Genomic DNA, 19,860 nt, shown 5'->3' on the forward strand with positions numbered 1-19,860 from the left:
AGAAACGCAATAATTTTCTATGAATATTATTTTACATAGGTGTTTATTGACAAAATTGGCAACGGAGAAGTTAGAAGGGTGTTAACGATGTGTGCGTAGTTTGTTTCCAAGCAACATGGCCAGAGACGACCTGCCGACCATTTTCAACCCGAAGCGCGTCCGCGCGCCTTCCGTCATAATAACGAGCGAGGAGGTGGTGGAAAGCGAGCGGACTGGTGGCAGCGGCGGCGGAGGCGGCGGTGTAGAAGTCGAGCGTGAGCGTGGCAATGGGCCAACGACACCGTTGAGCCCGCGCGCGCCGCTCACTCCGCAGACTTCGGTGTCGTCGGCGCCGCCGCTGACCAGCCAGCCCTCGCTGCAGCAGGCCTACAGCGAGTCCGCCGCCAGCAGCCAGGATGAGGAGCGTCAGCTACGAGACAAGAAATGTCCTCGCTCTTGTTGTTCTAAGTTTGCTAAGAAGGTCAGTGGTCATTTTACAAAAAATGTTATTTTCATACATTATTATAGGTGTATACCTAAATGTATAAAATCTTACAGAAAATATACTATTGTGGAATACAGGATATAAAATTTAAAATAGCATATTGGACATCTCAAGACCTAGGCTTTGAAGACTTATGTAAGAGAACAAGGTACTTATATGTATCTTTTCACTTATAGTTGTGATTTTATTCCCAGATCTACTATGGACTGTGTGTGACGTTCACTCTCACAGCATCATGGGTGACAACCACACATTGCATAAAGCACATGTACCTTCAAGAGTATGCCCCAAATAATTATGGAATAGTTTATAGCACAGAATCTTCGTCAATAGTATACACGAACAACACTAATAAATTTCGCACACATGTAAGTATACATACATATTTAGTCTAGTATATATACCTAGTTATAATCATTTAACCTTTGGTCTGTGTGTGATAAGGATCCTGACTACCCCTCTCGTATGTGTGTGATTAGGATCCTGACCCATAGGACTGGTACCTATTTTTACGTAATTATCCACTCTAATTCTATCGCAAAAGGTATAATGTTGTGTTTTGAACAAAATTGAATAAATGATCTATCATAGACAATCATGATTCGGATGAAATGTTCAATAGTTCCGCTAGAAAAATCGGTTGAAATTCCGTCTCGACCAGTGATACTTCAACTACCAAAAGTGAATACTAAAAGTGAAAAATAAGCTGAAAATTGTTAAAAAAGGTAAGTAAATGTTCAATTTTATTATTTTATATGTATTGTAGTGTCAATTTTTATAAATTATAAGTTCTCAAAGTGATTCACTTACGAATTATATTAGTTCAAAAGTAACCTACAGATCTCAAATAACTTTTCGTGTTTTTCTTTGAGTTATTCTAAACTTACGCCTTGTTTATATACCTCATATTTTATATTATTTTGAAGGAAATTTTATGGAGATTCTGAATATCAAATTGCTTTGTATGAATAATTCATAAATATTTACCAAAACGTAAATTATTGAAACCATTACTAAAAAATGCACACACACACACGCAAGTAAAAATGGCCGACACTGTGTACGTACACATGTTTTCAAATTTACTATGGCAAAACCGTTATTTCTGAAATACAACTTACAGGATGATCTTTTACTAACTTTTTGTTTTTTTTTTAGATAAAATGGATTTAACAAATCCTTCAGCTCCGTCAACTTCACGGCCTCTTATCTTTCCAGGCGACGCCACAAGGATCACTGCACCCTTATTAGTGATAATATGGCTCTTATAAGAATAATATTTTGGTCATATAAACCATAATAAGAACAGTTGTTTTTGATTGTATATGAATAAATGATTTAACATGTAGATATCTATCTCTCAATCTAACTAAAGTGATATCTAAATAATAAAAAAAATACCTATTAGACATATTTCATTTTCACACCTTACCTGAACAAAAATAAAACATCCTATGTATGTGTCAGGATCCTAATCATACACAGAGTACCGTTCAACAAACGAGTCAGGATCCGTATCATACACAGACGACTGTTCAACAACCGAGTCAGGATCCGTATCATACACAGACGACTGTTCAAGAACCGAGTCAGGATCCTTATCGTACACAGACGACTGAATGACTAAATACACTCACACAAGCGCAGATATTACTGACCGATTTTTTTGCCATTCCAAAATTTTTCGTCATATTGTTTTCATAAAATTGATCAATATAAAGCGATAAAAGTATGTAGTGTGATATGTCTTTACAAAGCTCTATTTTTCTAGTTTATGGTCATATCCTTTGATTTTGACTATGACTTTTGGCACAAACAATAATTGACTGCATAATATTGGTGCAAGTGAATTTTTGATCAAACTTCGTATTCAAGCAGCTCGTATTTTATTTAGAAATAATTTCGAGGCTTGTGTTATTGTTTATAAACAAGGAAATATATCTAGCTTTAGTAATCAATCGCTTTATTATAACGTTCCATGCACAAAAAGTGAAATTTACATCATAAACTGAATGCTGGCGAAACTCGTAAAAATTTTGGAATGGCTTCCACAGACAGGGGGGTAATTTTTTGACAGCGCTGCCACAGACTAAAGGTTAACCACTAGATCATTACAGCAGACAGTGTTAAATCTATTCTGTCTGGTATCTAAGTGAAAGTTTAATTAAATTTAAAGAAAATTAAGCCCTAACTTAAGGCCAGTCCACATTGGTACTAAAAGAAATGAAATTTGGAGAGTTATAAATTATTATGTATCTCAACTTTTAATGTGCAAATTGCAACAAAATGTCTGAAATCTCAAGGTAAAACATCACTGTATTCCTGGTTCTGATTCAAAATCCATTCCCTTAACTTCTAGTCTATATAATTTACCTTTTCAGGATTCAGGTAAGGTCTATGCCTATTAGTGGGAAGGATGTCAGATGACTATGTTACATGCATCTCTGTTTCAGAACATGTACAATGCACCATTCTTCACAGCATGGTTCTGCACCAACTGGCTAATATTCTTCTATCCCCTCTACTTGCTAGTGATGCTCATTCACAACAAATGCAAAGCAAGCAATGAGATTGTTTATGATGCGTTCAGTGATTTCAAAGAAAAGGGCTTCACTTTTGGTAAGTGATAATAATTATTTTTCAAAAAATCAATGGGCTTAACTCTTTATGTTTCTGGCATTGAATGTCAGTCCTGCTACCTTAAAAAAAGAAAAATACAAAACTAGGCTATAAATAAAGGTAAAAATTGCATAAGTAAATATTTATTGACCTCTCATTATATTTCAGTGGTTAATTAAGCCCCTTTCACCTGAACAGATTTTTTTTTATTTATAAATTCTCGTAATAAATACATTTATACCTACAAGACTATTTCAAGAAATCTTTCATTACAACATTTAGGTACTTTACCTTTTTTTTTGATGTGACTTATTGTAGGTGGCCAGACTACATTTTTTTTCCGTTATTTAAGCCCCTTTCACCTAAACAGAATAATTTTTTATTTATAAATTCTCGTAATAAATACGACATTTATACCTACAAGACTATTTCAAGAATTCTTTCATTACAACATTTACTTTACATTTTTTTTTGATGTGACTTATTGTACTTTACATACAAACTTACCCAGTTCCACCTTTTAGCGCGGTTCTTGAGCCGCTGCGGGCTCTTCTGCCTCCTGTGGGTGGTGACAATATACATGTACATGTATTCGTTGAAGATCCTCCTATCTACGGACGTGGTCGCGCTATTCGCTACCAATGTCTCCTGTATCTATCTGCTTTCCTGGGTCATACTTCACGAGCAGTTCGTTGGCGTCAGGGTGAGTACTGGGTAGCTTTACCTTATAAAAAACCTTTGTAAAAGACGACTTAAGATTGTATGGTATATTGATGTACAGTCATGAGCAATACATATAATGTACTTACCCACTTTAGGACTCTGTCGCACTAATGATGGGGGGGGGGGGGGGTTTGAGGTAAATCTAGCTCGACGTTCGATACGATTTGTGCGGGGCGGAGAGATACCGTAGTGTATCAAAGTGTAGTATTCTTTATGGTATGATTACGGTTCATCATTGTTCAGTCCTTTTGACTATTTTACCAGTGGCGGCACTAGGGCGGTGCGAAATGTGCCACCGCACTAGGCGCCGAAATAGGGGAGGCGCCAAAATCAACCAAGCGTCGTTCACCCTGGCCGCAAACTACAATTTCATCGGGTTAGATTGCTGCCGCATAAAAGTTATTCCGGGTGGCCGTAAATAAATCGAAAAAAAAAATCAGTTTCGCACCACCTTAATATTTTGCTAGGGCTGCCACTGTATTTTACCTTCCCCGAAAAGGTTTACGCCCGTCTCTACGGAGATACAGCCGTACACCTATTTGTTTCGTATTCGACGTTGAAACCGTGAATTAATTTGTAGGCCTTATTTTTATGTATAAAATTAGTAAGGGGCTAGCAGTAGGTAGGTATATCTACAATTTTACGTTGGCCCATATACTGTCTATAAAAGTAAAGTCGACACGATGAAAGTAGAATCATTAATCAAGAGGATAAAAGCGTGAAAGCGTGAAACGATACACTGAAAATAACCCTTCGGTTGACGTCGACAAACTTTGGTCGAAGTGGGTTGATAATTTATATTATATAAAAGCGAAAAGTCACTGACTGACCGACTTACTCATCACGAAACCTCAGAAACTACAAGAGCTAGAAGTCTCAAATTTTGCATGGGGGTTCCTTTTTGGACGTAGGACTTTACCAAGACGGGATTTTGCGAAATTAAGGGGTAATCAGTGATGGCAAAGTTTGTATGAAACTTCTTATGAAACTATAGTTTTAATCACGTTTTAATAGTAGGGTTATACGCGATCTCGCGGGCTTTCTTATTGTGGTAATTTGACTGCTGTGTTGAGCTTGATTTCTGAGCTTAATATATACATTTATGGCAAGGTCGTTTTCCCTCATAAAAGGGTGGTGTTTTGTCAACTAACCCGGTATTATTTCCACGTTTTGAAACTGAGTTATTTACTGTTGAAATATTTGTATCGATCATGAAATATAACGCGATGTCACGGTGACCTTTCCACCATAACATGGCACAACGCCACCATATAGTGAACACGTTAACGCATTCTTGAAAAATCACATTCTATGTGATTTTCTTCAACAAAACCTTGATTTCTTTCAATTAATTTTAAAGTAAGACCACACATTTTGGCCTGGATTGAAACTAGCTTGCCTATTGCGAGGTTTTGTTAATAAAAATCACCTCCGAATATTTTCATCATCTCCCTAGCATTATCCTGTTTTTCACAGGGTCCGCTTACCTAACCTGAAGATTTGCCAGGTCCGGTTTTTTACAGAAGCGACTGCCTGTCTGACCTTCCAACCCGCGACGGGAAAACCAGCCCAATACTGGTTAGGGCACACACCTCCGAAAATGAATTTCTCGGGAATGTGGGTTTCCTAACGATGTTTTCATTCACCGCTGAGCACGTGATATCATTTATGATCCAAACATGAATTCGAAAACAAATTCGACAATCATTGGTTTATGCCTGAGCTGGATTCGAACTCGCGACCTCAAAGTGAGAGAAAATCACTCCTGAATGTGATTTTTCAAAAAGGCGCTTACCTGGTTTTCTTATAAGACGATGATAAACGGAATGTATAATTCCGTCTTCTGAGTACAAGCGAAAGAGTAAATAAGTTAATATGATGTTCAATATTTTTATCGGCTACTTAAAATCACCGGCTTGCTTCATAAACGAGCGCAGCCGGTCCTATGCCCTGTACCGGACTTGCACTAATGAGTTATAAAAACTTTAGTGTAATTTTCACTAACTCAGTTCGACCATTTTCTGGAACATTGACTTTGAGCTAAACTATACTATATATTATATTATATCTGTTTTATATATGTATATACTTATCTTGTAATATACTTATTTATGTAATTATCAATAAGTAGTCTATAACGTATTTAGTAATATTAGTAATAAGTATACATCTATTGCGTGATAACACCGGCCCACTGAGTTTCTTTCAGGCTGTCCAAGGTTAGCTGGAAGAAATCCCAATTAGGGATAAGCTCGCCTATGCTTTATCTAACGATAAATTATATGTAAATTTTCTTTGTATTCTAAAGCAATAAAGAGTATACAAACAAACAAAACAAACCATTATAGACGGCGACAAGGCTCACCACCTATCACGTTGGTCTAACAGAAAGCTTAAGTGACGCGTAGTTTCTCACTATTCATCTTGCGATTGAGGTGCCTCTAACTAGCCCAATTGGGAATATAATCCTGAGCTTATGTTATATAAAAACAGTTTGTTTTATTATCCGATAAAGTTCTGACCAAGAATAGCACCGGAAATTGGGTTAATTAAGCTTCACTGTTAGGGCCAGTGTACATTGTGTAGAGCCACAACGCAGGCGTGGATTACTGCGCCGCCGCTACGTACTCGTATTACATATTATTGTTTATTTACAACCTCCTTGGTTGAGCATTAGGCTCACAATCCGGAAAGCCTTGGGCTCGATTCCCGAAACACGTCCTATAAAAAAAAACACTGGTAATTATCATGCATCATTTCTTGGATAGGTATCTAGATTAAGACAGACGTGTAAATCTTTGAACAACGGTGATCAATCTCATCTATATTCAAGTTAACGCACAAATATCCTAAAATCTTTGATCTTTTGCAAATATACAGTTAGAACTTACGTAAGTAAGCGCCATATTTTCATTGTGTTAGTGACATCGTAACGAAAACTTTGAGAGTTGATTCAGACCATAATTCCGAGTCGATATCAAGTAGAATTTTTGTATTATTTTTAATTATTTTCAGTTCTATACTTTTGCGGCGCAAAATTCCACGTGATATCAGCTCAGAATCATGATCTGAATCAACCTTCAAAGTTTTCGTTACGATATCACTAACACCCTGTATAAGTTCTAACTGGATATTTGCTAAAAGACAAAAGACTCTAGGATATTTATTGTTAGGTGTTCGAAGAACTACCCACTCCCATTTTTAACCCCCGACGTAAAAATGACGGGGTGTTATAAGTTTTACGTGTCTGTGTGTGTGTGTGTGTGTGTGTGTGTGTGTGTAAATGTGTATGTGTATGTCTGTGGCATCGTAGCTCCCAAACGGATGATCCGATTTTAATGCGTTTTTTTTTGTTTGAAAGGTATATTAGTCGAGCGAAAGTGTTCTTAGCTATGTTTGGTGGAAATCGGTTCAGGTCTTCAAGGTCATCAGGTCGTTTGTTAAGTGTGATAGGAATGTTACACGCTCAGTTTGCTTGCAAGCATATGTGAGATAAGTTATTTTTTTTGCTTTTTATAGGGTTTAGTATTTTTAACATTTTGTCATAATAATTGAGTACTTATTTTTGGTCGAGGGTTTTTTAATTTAATTTTTATATTATCTACCTATACTATTGATAACAGATAGTGGCGGCCATACTGTGCGACACTGGCATAGCCCTCCTAGCGTACATGGACGGGATCATGGGGAGCTCCACCCTCGGCGGCGTAGTGCTCGCCGCCTGCGCAGCCGCCGGCTTCGCTATATTCAAGGTAACTATTAAATACAACAGTAGATCTCCCAACACGCCATATAATGAAACTAATAAAAAAAATACTAAAACCCCAGAATTGAATTCTCCACCAATCCGCAGTGGAGCAGCGTGGTGGAGTATGCTTCATACCCCCTCCGTTTGATTGAGGGGAGGCCTGTGCCCGGCAGTGGGACGTAAATAGGCTGTTTATGATTTATGTGAACTAATTAACATAACATAACAAATACTTTATTGCACAAACAGGAAAAAACAACAAACAAAACAAAAGAGAAATAGAATTAGTACAATAGGTGGCCTTATTGCTAAGTAGCAATCTCTTCCAGGCAACCTTTAAGTACAGGAGATATTGAATATTAAGTAATATAGCGGGATAGTGCAGCATAGGAATACTTGTGCATATAAAACTAAAAACACTAATTATTAAATGAACAGTTTAATTTCTTTATTTGTTGGTAGTGTTATGTTTTTGACTCGTTAATTCAAACTTGCATTGACAGAAGCAAGTCATCGTGACTCCTTTTGTTCCGTAGTCGCAGACGCACCATGTGTGCCGTATATCGCGTGAGTGTGAGCGAGACAGAGACACACACGCGCGTGCTCCCTTACTCTTTAACAGCTTACGGCCATTTAGATTAACATGAGTCCCAGAGAGAGTGGGAGAGTGAGAGACATCCAGCTCGGTACAGATAAGAATTGGTGTGTCATATACGTAGTGTTATCACTACGAGTACATAGTATAAAACAAAGTCGCTTTTTCTGTCCCTGTATCCCTATGTATGATGTACGTACCCTTAAAACTACGCAACGGATTTTGATGCGGTTTTTTTTAATAAATAGAGTGATTCAAGAGGAAGGTTTATATGTATAATAACATCCATCAAATCGTGAAGAAGTACTGTTATTTTTGAGGTTTTTAATGTGATGTCGTAAATAATTTAATTTTTTTCTCAGCATTGCACCCGAGCGAAGCCGGGGCGGGTCGCTAGTTCTTCATATACGACCAGACTTTCAGATTATTCTATGGTCATCCCCCGTGGAATGCTGCTCGCCAATTGCACGCAATGCGATGTGAATCTTCCTTCTATCGTGTGGGTTGTGAGGTGTATTACCAACCTCATCAACCCTGGTTTCAGGGTTATTATTGAGCCTCCAAAGACCCCTGTCATGGCTCATGTAACGATTACTCACTTAAATCAGTAAGTAGTAACCGGGACCACCGACTGAACGTGCCTTCCGAAGCACGGATTATCTTACTTTTTGGATGTGAATGAGCCAATAGTATTCGTTTGTTTATCGCGCGCGATGAACGGGCAGCATGTTACGGGACACGACCTTATCGATAAATCTTTCCAACCAGGTGCTATTCAGAAAGGTGATGGGGGAAGTGAACTCGGGGCAGCGTGCGTTATTCTTCTCTATCCTGGGCATAGTGAATGCTTCTCTACTGTGGCCGGTGTGCCTCGCCCTGTACCTCACCGGGTCAGAAATCATCCCCTCCCACCGCATGCCCTGGACACACCTGCTGCCTGCCAGTATTGCGCTGCTCAGTAAGTTTGAAAAGTTGTCGAAATCATATTTCTATACATCATCATCATCAACCCATTAACGTCCCCACTGCACGGGATGGATAGGGAGATCGGGCCTTAAACTATCACACGGGCCCAGTGCGGATTGATGGTTATTAACGACTGCTAATGCTGCCGGGACCAACGGCTTAACGTGCCTTCCGAAGCACGGAGGAGTTCGAGATGAAAACTTTTTTTTTGTGGTCATCCATCCTATGACCGGACTTTGCGAAAGTTGCTTAACTTCAACAATCGCAGACCGAGCGCATTAACCGCTGCGCCACCGAGCTCCTCATTTCTATACATAAGGAGCATTAAAATGTAAACAGACACTCCATACAAAAGTCTCATTCTAAACATGTGCCGTCTTACGCGTAAGAGCGAGCGAGACACAGTTCCCCCCCATCCCTTACTTAAGACTCACGGTCATTTAAGACTAAAGTGAGACCCAGAGGGGTTGAGGTCGGCGCCCGATACGAACTAGTGCGGGGTGGAGCGTTGCAATACTATACGTACTATTATTTTTTATTCTATGATTATAGGATAAATTTGACTTTCAATAAGTGTTATTGAAGTAATTCATCTAATAAAGCAATAATGCTATTCGACAGTTCTTTTCATTGCGCACTTTTATATGCGCAAATGTCAAATTGCAATATTGCTTTCTTAGATGAATTGCTTCGATGTGGCCATTTTAACCCCCCCTGATGTTCTTACATTTATTGTAAACGATTTATGATTCCAAGTACAAGTATATTCTTCTATCGTGTGGGCTGTGAGGTGAATTACCAACCTCATCAACCCTGGTGTCACGGTTATTATTGAGCCGCCAAAGGCCCCTGTCATGGCTCATGTAACTACTCACTTACATCAGTAAGTAGTCGTCACCAACGGCTTAACGTGCCTTCGACGCACGGATCATCTTACTTTTTTGACAGTCAGGTGATCAGCCTGTAATGTCCTAATCAAACTAGGGATCACAAAGTGATTTTTTGTGACCGGGACCTCCTGGTCGTGAGCCCAACGCTGAACCACTGGACCAAGGAGAGGCCATATTTTAAATGACTGATTGTTTCAGTATTCCACCTCGTATTCCAATTTGGAAACGTGATGACGTACAACATATTCGTATCGCTCGGGCTCATCACTGCAGTACCGGTGTCGGCAGGTAATTATAATACATTATTATATCAGCAAACATACATCGTGACATATGTGTGTAATTATAATAAAGTACCTATATAAGTATTATATTGTATACAAATATATATTAGGCTCTGCATGACAACAGCGCCGCGCGCGGCGCTATTATATCCAGAGCTTCGACCAATACACGCAGCGAATGCAGAATGCATACAGTACAGCCACATCACATACATTAAAACATTTTTGCATTTAAAAGGTTACGGTATTGTGACTAATATATTATATGACAATTGCGGCCTACATATGTTATACAATTATTATTAAGGGTAAGTATTTAAAAATAAAGTAAAATAAAACTACACAGCAAACTTAAAAATTAGAAAAATATTAGGTAAATTAATTAACATCTGCTGTGCTTTATATAATCTATGATTTTTCTTCTACGTCTATAAAACGAATCTTGGTCTTTAAACCAGAATTTTTAAGGGATATATTTCTTTTTGTAACTAAATCTTAGATCTTGATGTGTTTCATGATATGAATATATATATATATATATATATATATATATATATATATATATATATATATATATATATTCTGGTTTGAAGACCAAGATTCGTTTTAGAGACGTATCTATCTATTTATCTACGTGGATAGACGTCGTAACGACGGCTATTAGTCAAAGCCCTCGATATAAAACGCGCCATGCCCGGCGTGGTTGCAATGCAGCCAGGGCTGATATTTTCTTGCAACGCTAAGGGTAACTGTAATAGTATGAGGATAAAAATTACACTCCTGGCATCATTATGGTTTAACCTTCTAAGGACTTCTTTTTCTTTTTCGCTACTCTTCCGTGCCGTGCACATGCTTAATGCACTCCTTGCATCAGCACTAGGGATCTGTTTGTGAGTGAGTAGACGTACGAGTGTCGCGAGTGACTAAGGTTCTGCGAGATGATGAACGATGTGTGAAAATTAAATGTTTTTATATTGTTTACTGTTTGCTTAGCTTCTATGCTGTTCTGGGAGCAAATAAAAAACATAGAAAACGTTCAGCTGCTTGTCTTCCCGGGCATGTCGTAAAAATCGACAGAGGGATTGTGTCCTCTAACATGATGGACTAATGTTATGGGCGATAGGCTGATCCCTTATCACCATAAGGTTCATCATATCCAGCTTACGACATCGTATCAACAGTGGCTGCAAGTTGTCTTTGATTACTTGTGGCTCTGCCCACCCCATTAGGGATTACGGGCGTGAGTTTATGTATGTACCTATGTATGTACTGTTTAAATAAACTTTAAGTAACTTAACTAAAGTTACCTTATTTATACCTAAGTTTCTTATGTCTTATTATATTATTATGAAAGTTTCACGGCGCATTGGCACTTCTGCACTGTAATGTCGTGAAATGTAAATAAATAAATAAAATAAAAATGATGTATTGAATGATTTTTTTGATTGATTGATTGATGGAAAGAGGAAGGGGAGGCCTTTGCCCAGCAGTGGGATCTTGTAGGTTAGATTAGATTAGATGAATTATCTCTTAGGACGATGGGCTACTATGCGGTTGATTATTAGTTAAAACATGGTGTCTGTTGTCTTGTTGATACCTCTGACTGTGATCACTTCGTTAGCGATAGGAGTGACTTATGCATGTAGTAATTAAATAATTTGTTTTAGCCCTAGACGTGGTACTATACGAGTCGCAGTTTGAAGGCATGAAGCTAGCGGGGATAATACTGATAACTGTCGGGTTTTTCCTGGTGATGTTCCCTGATAACTGGCCTGACTACATCATGAGGCTCTTGAGGTATGCATAAGATTTTTTTTAGTCTTTACTAATTTTATACTCTGAAGACAGGGTTAAATATATAAAAAAAAAACATTTTAACGCATATTTATTATTTTTAGAATTTTTCAAAATATTTGGGTCCTTATTACCACTCGCAGCTGCGCTCACGGGCGGCGCAGCGCGCTGCTCTTTGTCTGTCTCTGTTTGCAGAGTGCATTATTTGAACTTATGCTTTCTCTTTCCTTCCCCCCGCAGCAAGTCTATTGCCACCGAAAGCGCGCTCAACAAAAGCGCTTTAGAATTTTATTGCTACATGTAGTGTTATAAGTATGTAGTATTATATGTGTCGACCAATAAATGTATACTGAGTAAGTGCTGGGGGCAGCGCTGTCAGCTCGTTAGATTACCACCCATGCGGGACGTACGTGCTGTCAACATTGCGTGCTGTTCATAACCAAAGTATCAATATGTAGTTGTCATTTGTTACCCGTGCCCATAGGTACCCATTACCATGGTAAGACACCACACTATAATGCCAGGACTGTCTAGATGGAGTCGTCGGAGGCAAGGCCAGAACGGGTCGGGCCGCAACCGCGACGCGATGGACTACCGCACCGGGTACATACGGTCGCACTTGCGCTCGCCCTCCGGCCGGGTCAGGTGACCGGACAGCGACCCGACCCACCTCAACGGGGGCGTCTTCCTCAGCCCCCTAGACGCGCTACAAGACCTGCAAGACGGATAGAAGGCCACAAGAGATTTTGAGGTTAGAATAGAAATGTCACAAAAGAACGATTGCTACAGCAGAGATTTTGAGGTTAGAAATGTCTCTGAAGAACGATTCGGTAGTGTTCGCGGTGGTAGACTTGCAATAAGTGACGGCACGGACCATAATTATACCATTGTATGTACAAGTTGGAAAAAAGCAGTAGAGCGGATATTTTAGGAATATTAGCTGTAGTATGGAGAACGCGTACCGCGCGCGCGCGACGTGTTCTGAACCAACGTCATTGGCTACGCGACAAATAAACTAATTTCATAGGCTTAAATATGTTTCGGCTACTGTTTCTTTAGCCTGTTTATGTGATGTGATTGGTTTAAAATGTACCGGTGTTGCCAATAGGCAAAATGGTCATTTTATTTTACTCTTTTTGCCAACTTGTATGGACGAATGGTGGATAAAAAATCAATTAACGACGGTACGGACCATTATAATAATTAAACCATCTATGTTAGCATATAAGTGTCCATCGGTTTTGAGCGACGAACGTAAAATAGTTTGCATGGCAAGAGAAGTGTAGGGTTGTACACTAATTCGAACGGTTTAATGTTGGTTACATTGACATATTTGTTCCTGCAAATTCGTTGAACAATAGACAAGAGGATAACTACGAAACGTCAAAACTTCTATGGAATTTGTATAGAAATACATGCGTATGACGTCATCAATAAACGTAGTCAAACGCCGTACCCTTTGTTATGTAATTCATAATTGAAATTCGTAAATCAGTCAAAATGGGAAATGTGATTGATTTTTGATCATCTTGGACTGGTGTCTATTTCTAGATTTTATCATTTGTCTTTGACCCAGTTACATAGCCTATTCAAGTTCCAAGTTTATGGAAGCAGGTTGAAGTTTTTAGGCTACCTATCGGAATGGATGTATTTCTAGTTGCCACAATTTCTCAACTCTATCTTAATACAATAAAACTGCTCATTATGTGTTGACTGACGATCCTGGGACCTCTGATGCTGTCCAAATATACAAGGTGTTATTCTATATTCATTGCAATTCATTCATTCAGTAGTTCAATTTTAAGCTCTTTCCTCACTGAACTTTTCTCGTAGGCCGTACTGTTTCACTGATGATAACGGTTATTTAGGACTTAATGTCAGTCGTTAGAAGTAATGCTATTGAAATGTATCACTTCAACCATATTACATCAATAGCTAAAATGTTTTATGACTCTCCTTACTTTTGAAAAACATGAGTTCTAATTTCAATAATATTTTAATCGGTACCGACCGTCAGTAGACTAAATACGGCCTTAATCTATCAGAAAATAATAAAATTAACTCTCACTTCATTTGATGTTCTTAGAACGTGTTCATCAAAGTAAAGCTTAATACTAGAGCAACACTGGAAAGGAGTAGACATACGCCGGCGTTCCCCTCTGCGAAATGGATTATGTAACGTATGCTAATTACAATTCCTTCGTTCCATTGGGGTCGAAAGACGCAGTTGCTAATGGCGACTTTGAATATAGTCGTAGCTAAGAGTTAATACAAAATAACGTAGTTCTGGCGAATATTTTAATAAGTTTGCCACTTTTACTTGTTTTACCTGACATTTCATCAATAATATTTCCTCCGCTTATTTTTGCCAATTTTAGAACTATTTTCCCTAAACGAATTTTCGAATTTATCGATAGTCCTTTTATCGACAATTGGTACAACCACAATGTGACGTGTCACACCTTCCCGTCCCTTGAAAAGTGGCAGAAAATGTTGTATTGACAACTAACGCTATGGCTACTCCCCTCCGGTCCGCGCACGCCCGTGTTGCTCTATGTAGATCACTCATCACAAGCACTTAAACCTTTAATAAATAAATCTTTAAACTTATCTCGATGTTGTGATCCCATCAGTAGCGTGTTTCTTAGGATTTGTGCCTCTTAAAATTGTGAAAATAGATTTTATTCATACTTTTAAAGGCACAAATGGTTGGCTTCCGATTTTGTATATAAAAAAAATCGAATATATACCTAGTCGAATAATAGTCAGGGTATAAATATATGATTTCATTCATTTGCCGATTTGGTTAACAGTATTATTATTTGTTAGTTTTAATTTATAAAATGACGTATTTATTATTGATCTCATAATTGTTTTTACACGTTTTAATTGTTAAGAGTAATCAGGATTTTATTACACAGGTTATTTACAATTATTGTAAGGGTAAAGTGTACCGCCCCAAGTAGTATTAAAGCACTGTCATTGTCAAGTGGAGTTGCGTGTCGAGTGGTCGCGGCCTCGACGTGATTGATGTCTGTGCTCGGTTTAAATAATCAACCACAATAAGTTGGTTAAACCACTGAAGTGTTTGGCTAATACTCCTAACCTATATTTACTGTAAATGTTTCTAAAAAGAAAAGGTTCGGGACGAAGCATAAGAACGCATGGTTAAATCTGAGATTTTCAATTTTTGACAAATATTGCTCAATTTTCACAATAATACATTACAGCGTATTTAGTTCATAATTGAAATCAGATCACACAAAATATTATGGTCTTTTTTACGTTTTTGTCTTGACAATAATGAACAGTATACCTGCTCCATCTCGGGATCCTGATCCATTTCGTTACGTAACATTGCTTGTAAAGCTTATTATATATTATTCATTAGCATACAATTCTACACATCCGGATGTGATTTTTGACACACGCTAGTTTCAATCCAGGTAAAAATAGGGTAGCTTCCAACGGGGAAGCGCTGAAGGCTCTCACCCGGTACAACGTTTAAGACAACAGGCCTGACGGTGCCCAGTTGGGCGCGAACCTCGGCTCAGGGCGTCATCTGAGGAAAAATATTTGAAAGAATTAATCGACCCTAGTGGGTCGATAGCGATAAGCGCTGATTGAGGGAAATCGTCGACCACGCCTGTTTTGTGAAATTTGAAATTACTATGAATTTGTATGAAAAAGCAACCTGTGACGTCATAGAAAAACGTGAAAAAATGTCGCAATTATTAATCCATTTTCTTTATAACTTAATTTAAAACTTAATTGATAAATCAATTAAATATAAAAAAGAAAACGTTTTTGTCACCTTTAGATCTCTATCTTTAGTAATCAGAATTTCATAATTTATGTTTGACCTAGGAAACTACCAAATTGTGACCTAAAAAAATGTGGTCACAATTTTTACCTGGTTTGAAATTAACTGAAAGAAATCCAGGTTTTCGGTTGCGTGATTTTGTCTATGTTGCGTCGATAAGCACTCGGAGCAGCCATCATGCCGCAGCAGTCATGTAATCATATCGAGGTCGCAGCGACTTGGCTTACGTGTGAACCCTAGAGTAGCTGTAGACACGTTATCCGTATTCGGATATTTTAACTATTTTATACTTGTTGTTCTAAGGCTCATTCACATCTCATGCTCATAGTCTTCTAGTCTTCTAGTGAAGAGTAGGTACTGGTGCTAATTCCTGCAGACGCCATCTAATTTTATTTTAAGTTGTACCTGTCATTTTCTTATCCACTGAAAAAGAAAGGGACGGGTAATCGACAGACATAAAATTTATGGAACACACGTCAATTTTAAGTAGAAATCTAAAACGACCGTCTAAAAATTTGACATCAGCCAATAACCCGACATAGTTAAGTAGACACGTCAAACGGATTACATACATACCAGCGAGATGCCTATTTTATTCGCCCGGGTTATTCATTCGTTTTAAAATTAACTTGTTGACAATCATCCGTCCCTTTCCTTTTCGGCGGATAAGAAAATGAGGGGAATAACTTAAAATAAAATTAGGAGGTGTCTACAGGAATCGGGGCCACTATATCCTTAACTATTGCTATCAATCACTCCCCACATCTCTTAAAAACGACTAGCGTTTTAAAAGTTTTCTCGTAATACTATAATCTATCTTCACTGTCCCATTTTCGCTTGTTAGTAGGAAGCGTCTTGTAGAGTACGGCAATAAAGTGCGTTAGATGTGAATTGGCCTTTAGGCGACTAGAATCGAATTAAAAATCAATTCATTTTACTTATACTGCAGTCTGCGAGAATATTTAACGAAGTTAATTGAATACAATAAAGAGGTCCGTAGAGCAAGGTCTTTATTGTAATTAATCATTCTGGATGCACATTTTTATTTAAAAATAAAACCCCATGTGGTTGGGTAGAGAACGTAGCTACGCGTACCTAATGTAAACTACTGAAAATTCATTTCAAATGTATCTATGTAAATGATGTTGATGTTTGATTTTATCAACTGTATGAAACAAAGCGGCGATCAGTACGTGCTTATGGGCCGTTTTATTAAAACAGGAAAGGAATGTGGGTCAATGTTAATAGATATTTATGTGTCAGGGGGCCCGCTGCCGGCCGCCCTTCCTCTGGCTAGTTTCGATGTTTGTAATTGCTATTGTCTTTTACAAATATAATATTTATTTACAGAGCTGTTATGTCTACGTTCATATCGTACAATAGGGCGGTTGACTATGTTTATTTTTCATCAATTTTCAATATTTTGCCGGATATCTAATGCGGGAGATATTAATAGTTAAAGTCAGTGGTGGGGGAATGATCCGTCACGTTCTGGCAAAACGATTGTATGAGCCGTTTCTCACTTTTAAGGCACTAGGAATATGTGACGTCTCGAGTTCCTATTGTCATTTCTTTCTCCCTGATTTTAGATGGCTGTAACTAATAACGATTCTGTTTTCACATTTGGCTATCGGAAAACGTCGAATTTTTTATACTTGTCAACTACCCTATTCGTCACACGTCACACTCCGCTCTCACATACTTTCTTACCTCCGAATTATTCCTCGAATGTCGATGTTTCCTGGCTCTACGGACTATCTTACAAGTGAATGTTACACCGTGTTAACCATTATTTTGAATAGTTTATTTATAATTGCGTGCCTTTACAAGTTAAGATACCTACCTGTTTATTGTTGTTATCCGTTTAATGTATTTGTACGATTCTGTTCCCTTCGAAAGTCGGTGTATTAGGCCGTGTGTCGTCATAGTGGAATTCCTTTAGTACTGACCTAGAAATTATGTCCGTATACACAACAGGACCCTTCGTCTGATTCGATCGACAACCAGAGTTTCACTTTCGTAATATTTAGTACCTTCCGAGTAGTGTAAGAAAAATAATAGTACCTTTACAGTTAAACAAAAAACTTGAATTAATTTCCAGCAGGACCCTCCGTGGTTTGAAGGTCTTCAGACCATTGGTGTATATCCCTGTATAGCGGTGCATTAGTACCTTCAGATTATCTTCGTTTTCTTTTAAAACAAATATTAGTTTATAAGAAATAAATCTACAAAATTTTTATACTGCCAGCAGGACCCTTTTTTGTTTTGGTGCTTTCAGTCCAGACATTCATATTTCCTAGCAGCAGTATATTAGTACTTTTCAAAAAAATATCGCTTAATTAAAAAAAAATGTATTAAAAAGTAATAAGACTGATTCTTTATCAGAGAAAATATTCTAACACTTTTATTTATGTGATGCAACCAATGAAATAAAAATCAGTTTTCATGTTATATTAGGTAGGTACGTAGTTTAATATCGTCAAAAAGGAAAACACAATGAAAATTATAACAAAAAATAAATTATATTTACAAAAATTTACATTAGGAATTATCAATCAAAATTACAATTACCAATCAAAATTACAATTACCAATAGAAATTGTCAATCAAACGTTGTTCAGCGTGGGTTAATAAAGATCATAGTAGATCATTGGTTGCATCACATAAATAAAAGTGTTAGAATATTTTCTCTGATAAAGAATCAGTCTTATTACTTTTTAATACATTTTTTTTTAATCAAGCGATATTTTTTTGAAAAGTACTAATATACTGCTGCTAGGAAATATGAATGTCTGGACTGAAAGCACCAAAACAAAAAAGGGTCCTGCTGGCAGTATAAAAATTTTGTAGATTTATTTCTTATAAACTAATATTTGTTTTAAAAGAAAACGAAGATAATCTGAAGGTACTAATGCACCGCTATACATGGATATACACCAATGGTCTGAAGACCTTCAAACCACGGAGGGTCCTGCTGGAAATTAATTCAAGTTTTTTGTTTAACTGTAAAAGTACTATTATTTTTCTTACACTACTCGGAAGGTACTAAATATTACGAAAGTGAAACTCTGGTTGTCGATCGAATCAGACGAAGGGTCCTGTTGTGTATACGGACATCTAGAAATTAGCTCAATGTCTCCGTTGTGACTACGATGTTTTGTATGATTGTCTACTGTATAATCATTTGTATAAGTACCTGTTTAGTTAGGAAATGTACTCACTAAACAACATTTGTATATTTTTAATAATTATTAATTTTTAATAAAACAATGTTAAAATTGAGTATCTAAAATGTTGAAGACAAAAGTATAAATATTGATCTCAAATATTAAAAGGAAATTTTTGTACATTGGTTATCGTTTACGCCGGTCTTTGTTGCTTGTTTAATTAGAAAATTTTAAAGACTGAACTTAAAACGGAAATTGACTAAAATCAATTACGAGTCATGAATATTTTCTAGTCTTAGTTCTAGGTATTGTATGTTTACATCCCAGTAGTTTGTTAGGGTCGTCTACGTCGTTGTTTAGAGTAGGCGATACTGTAACGTTGTTTAGGTCACTAATAGAAGCAGCAATAATACCTGCAGTAGTGGACACGAGACAACACCTGACCCCTGTGATTCATTTTGTTAAAACGTAGATGTAATCTGTTGGTCATTCAATAAAATTTGTAATAAAAATAAACCTAGCATTTTCTTTTACTATTCCAACTTGTTTGTGGGAGTGAACAGTGAATCATGTTGCCCAGGCTAGTAAAAAAAAAAACTAGTTTGTATCGCTTCGGGCGCTGAACAGTTAAGCATGATTTGCACACGACTATATTGCAACCCGGACACCAGGGTTGATGAGATACAACTATATTCCAATGGGGTAGTCAGATGTACATCCATAGCAAGATGAATGAATGAGGGTACTTAGCCCTCACCTCACCAAGC

General features: G+C 37.5%; 1 protein-coding gene and 1 long non-coding RNA gene across 2 annotated transcripts; both read left to right on the plus strand.

Annotated features, from left to right (window-relative positions):
• The first annotated feature begins 115 nt into the window (after positions 1-115).
• Positions 116-19,609, plus strand: LOC126370235 (putative thiamine transporter SLC35F3). The gene is made up of 10 exons (XM_050015046.1): positions 116-460; positions 679-852; positions 2,938-3,103; positions 3,628-3,806; positions 7,450-7,578; positions 8,938-9,127; positions 10,224-10,313; positions 11,977-12,106; positions 12,638-17,886; positions 19,055-19,609. Exons 1-9 carry the CDS (start codon positions 116-118, stop codon positions 12,750-12,752), a joined length of 1,518 nt encoding a protein of 505 aa, XP_049871003.1. The 3' UTR covers positions 12,753-17,886; positions 19,055-19,609.
• Positions 905-1,891, plus strand: LOC126370342 (uncharacterized). Its single transcript, XR_007566859.1, has 2 exons — positions 905-1,209; positions 1,643-1,891. It is a non-coding gene; the product is annotated as an uncharacterized LOC126370342 (long non-coding RNA).
• Positions 19,610-19,860: the final 251 nt, after the last annotated feature.

This window comes from Pectinophora gossypiella, chromosome 10 (assembly GCF_024362695.1).
Source record: "Pectinophora gossypiella chromosome 10, ilPecGoss1.1, whole genome shotgun sequence".
NCBI lineage: Eukaryota > Metazoa > Arthropoda > Insecta > Lepidoptera > Gelechiidae > Pectinophora > Pectinophora gossypiella.

Excerpts from the sequence above, each read along its gene's own strand:
- LOC126370235 (XM_050015046.1), top strand. The coding sequence starts at position 116 with ATGGCCAGAGACGACCTGCCGACCATTTTCAACCCGAAGCGCGTCCGC. Across the intron at positions 461-678 it reads GTTCTAAGTTTGCTAAGAAG|ATCTACTATGGACTGTGTGT; the intron begins GTCAGTGGTCAT and ends TTTTATTCCCAG. Across the intron at positions 853-2,937 it reads CTAATAAATTTCGCACACAT|AACATGTACAATGCACCATT; the intron begins GTAAGTATACAT and ends TCTCTGTTTCAG.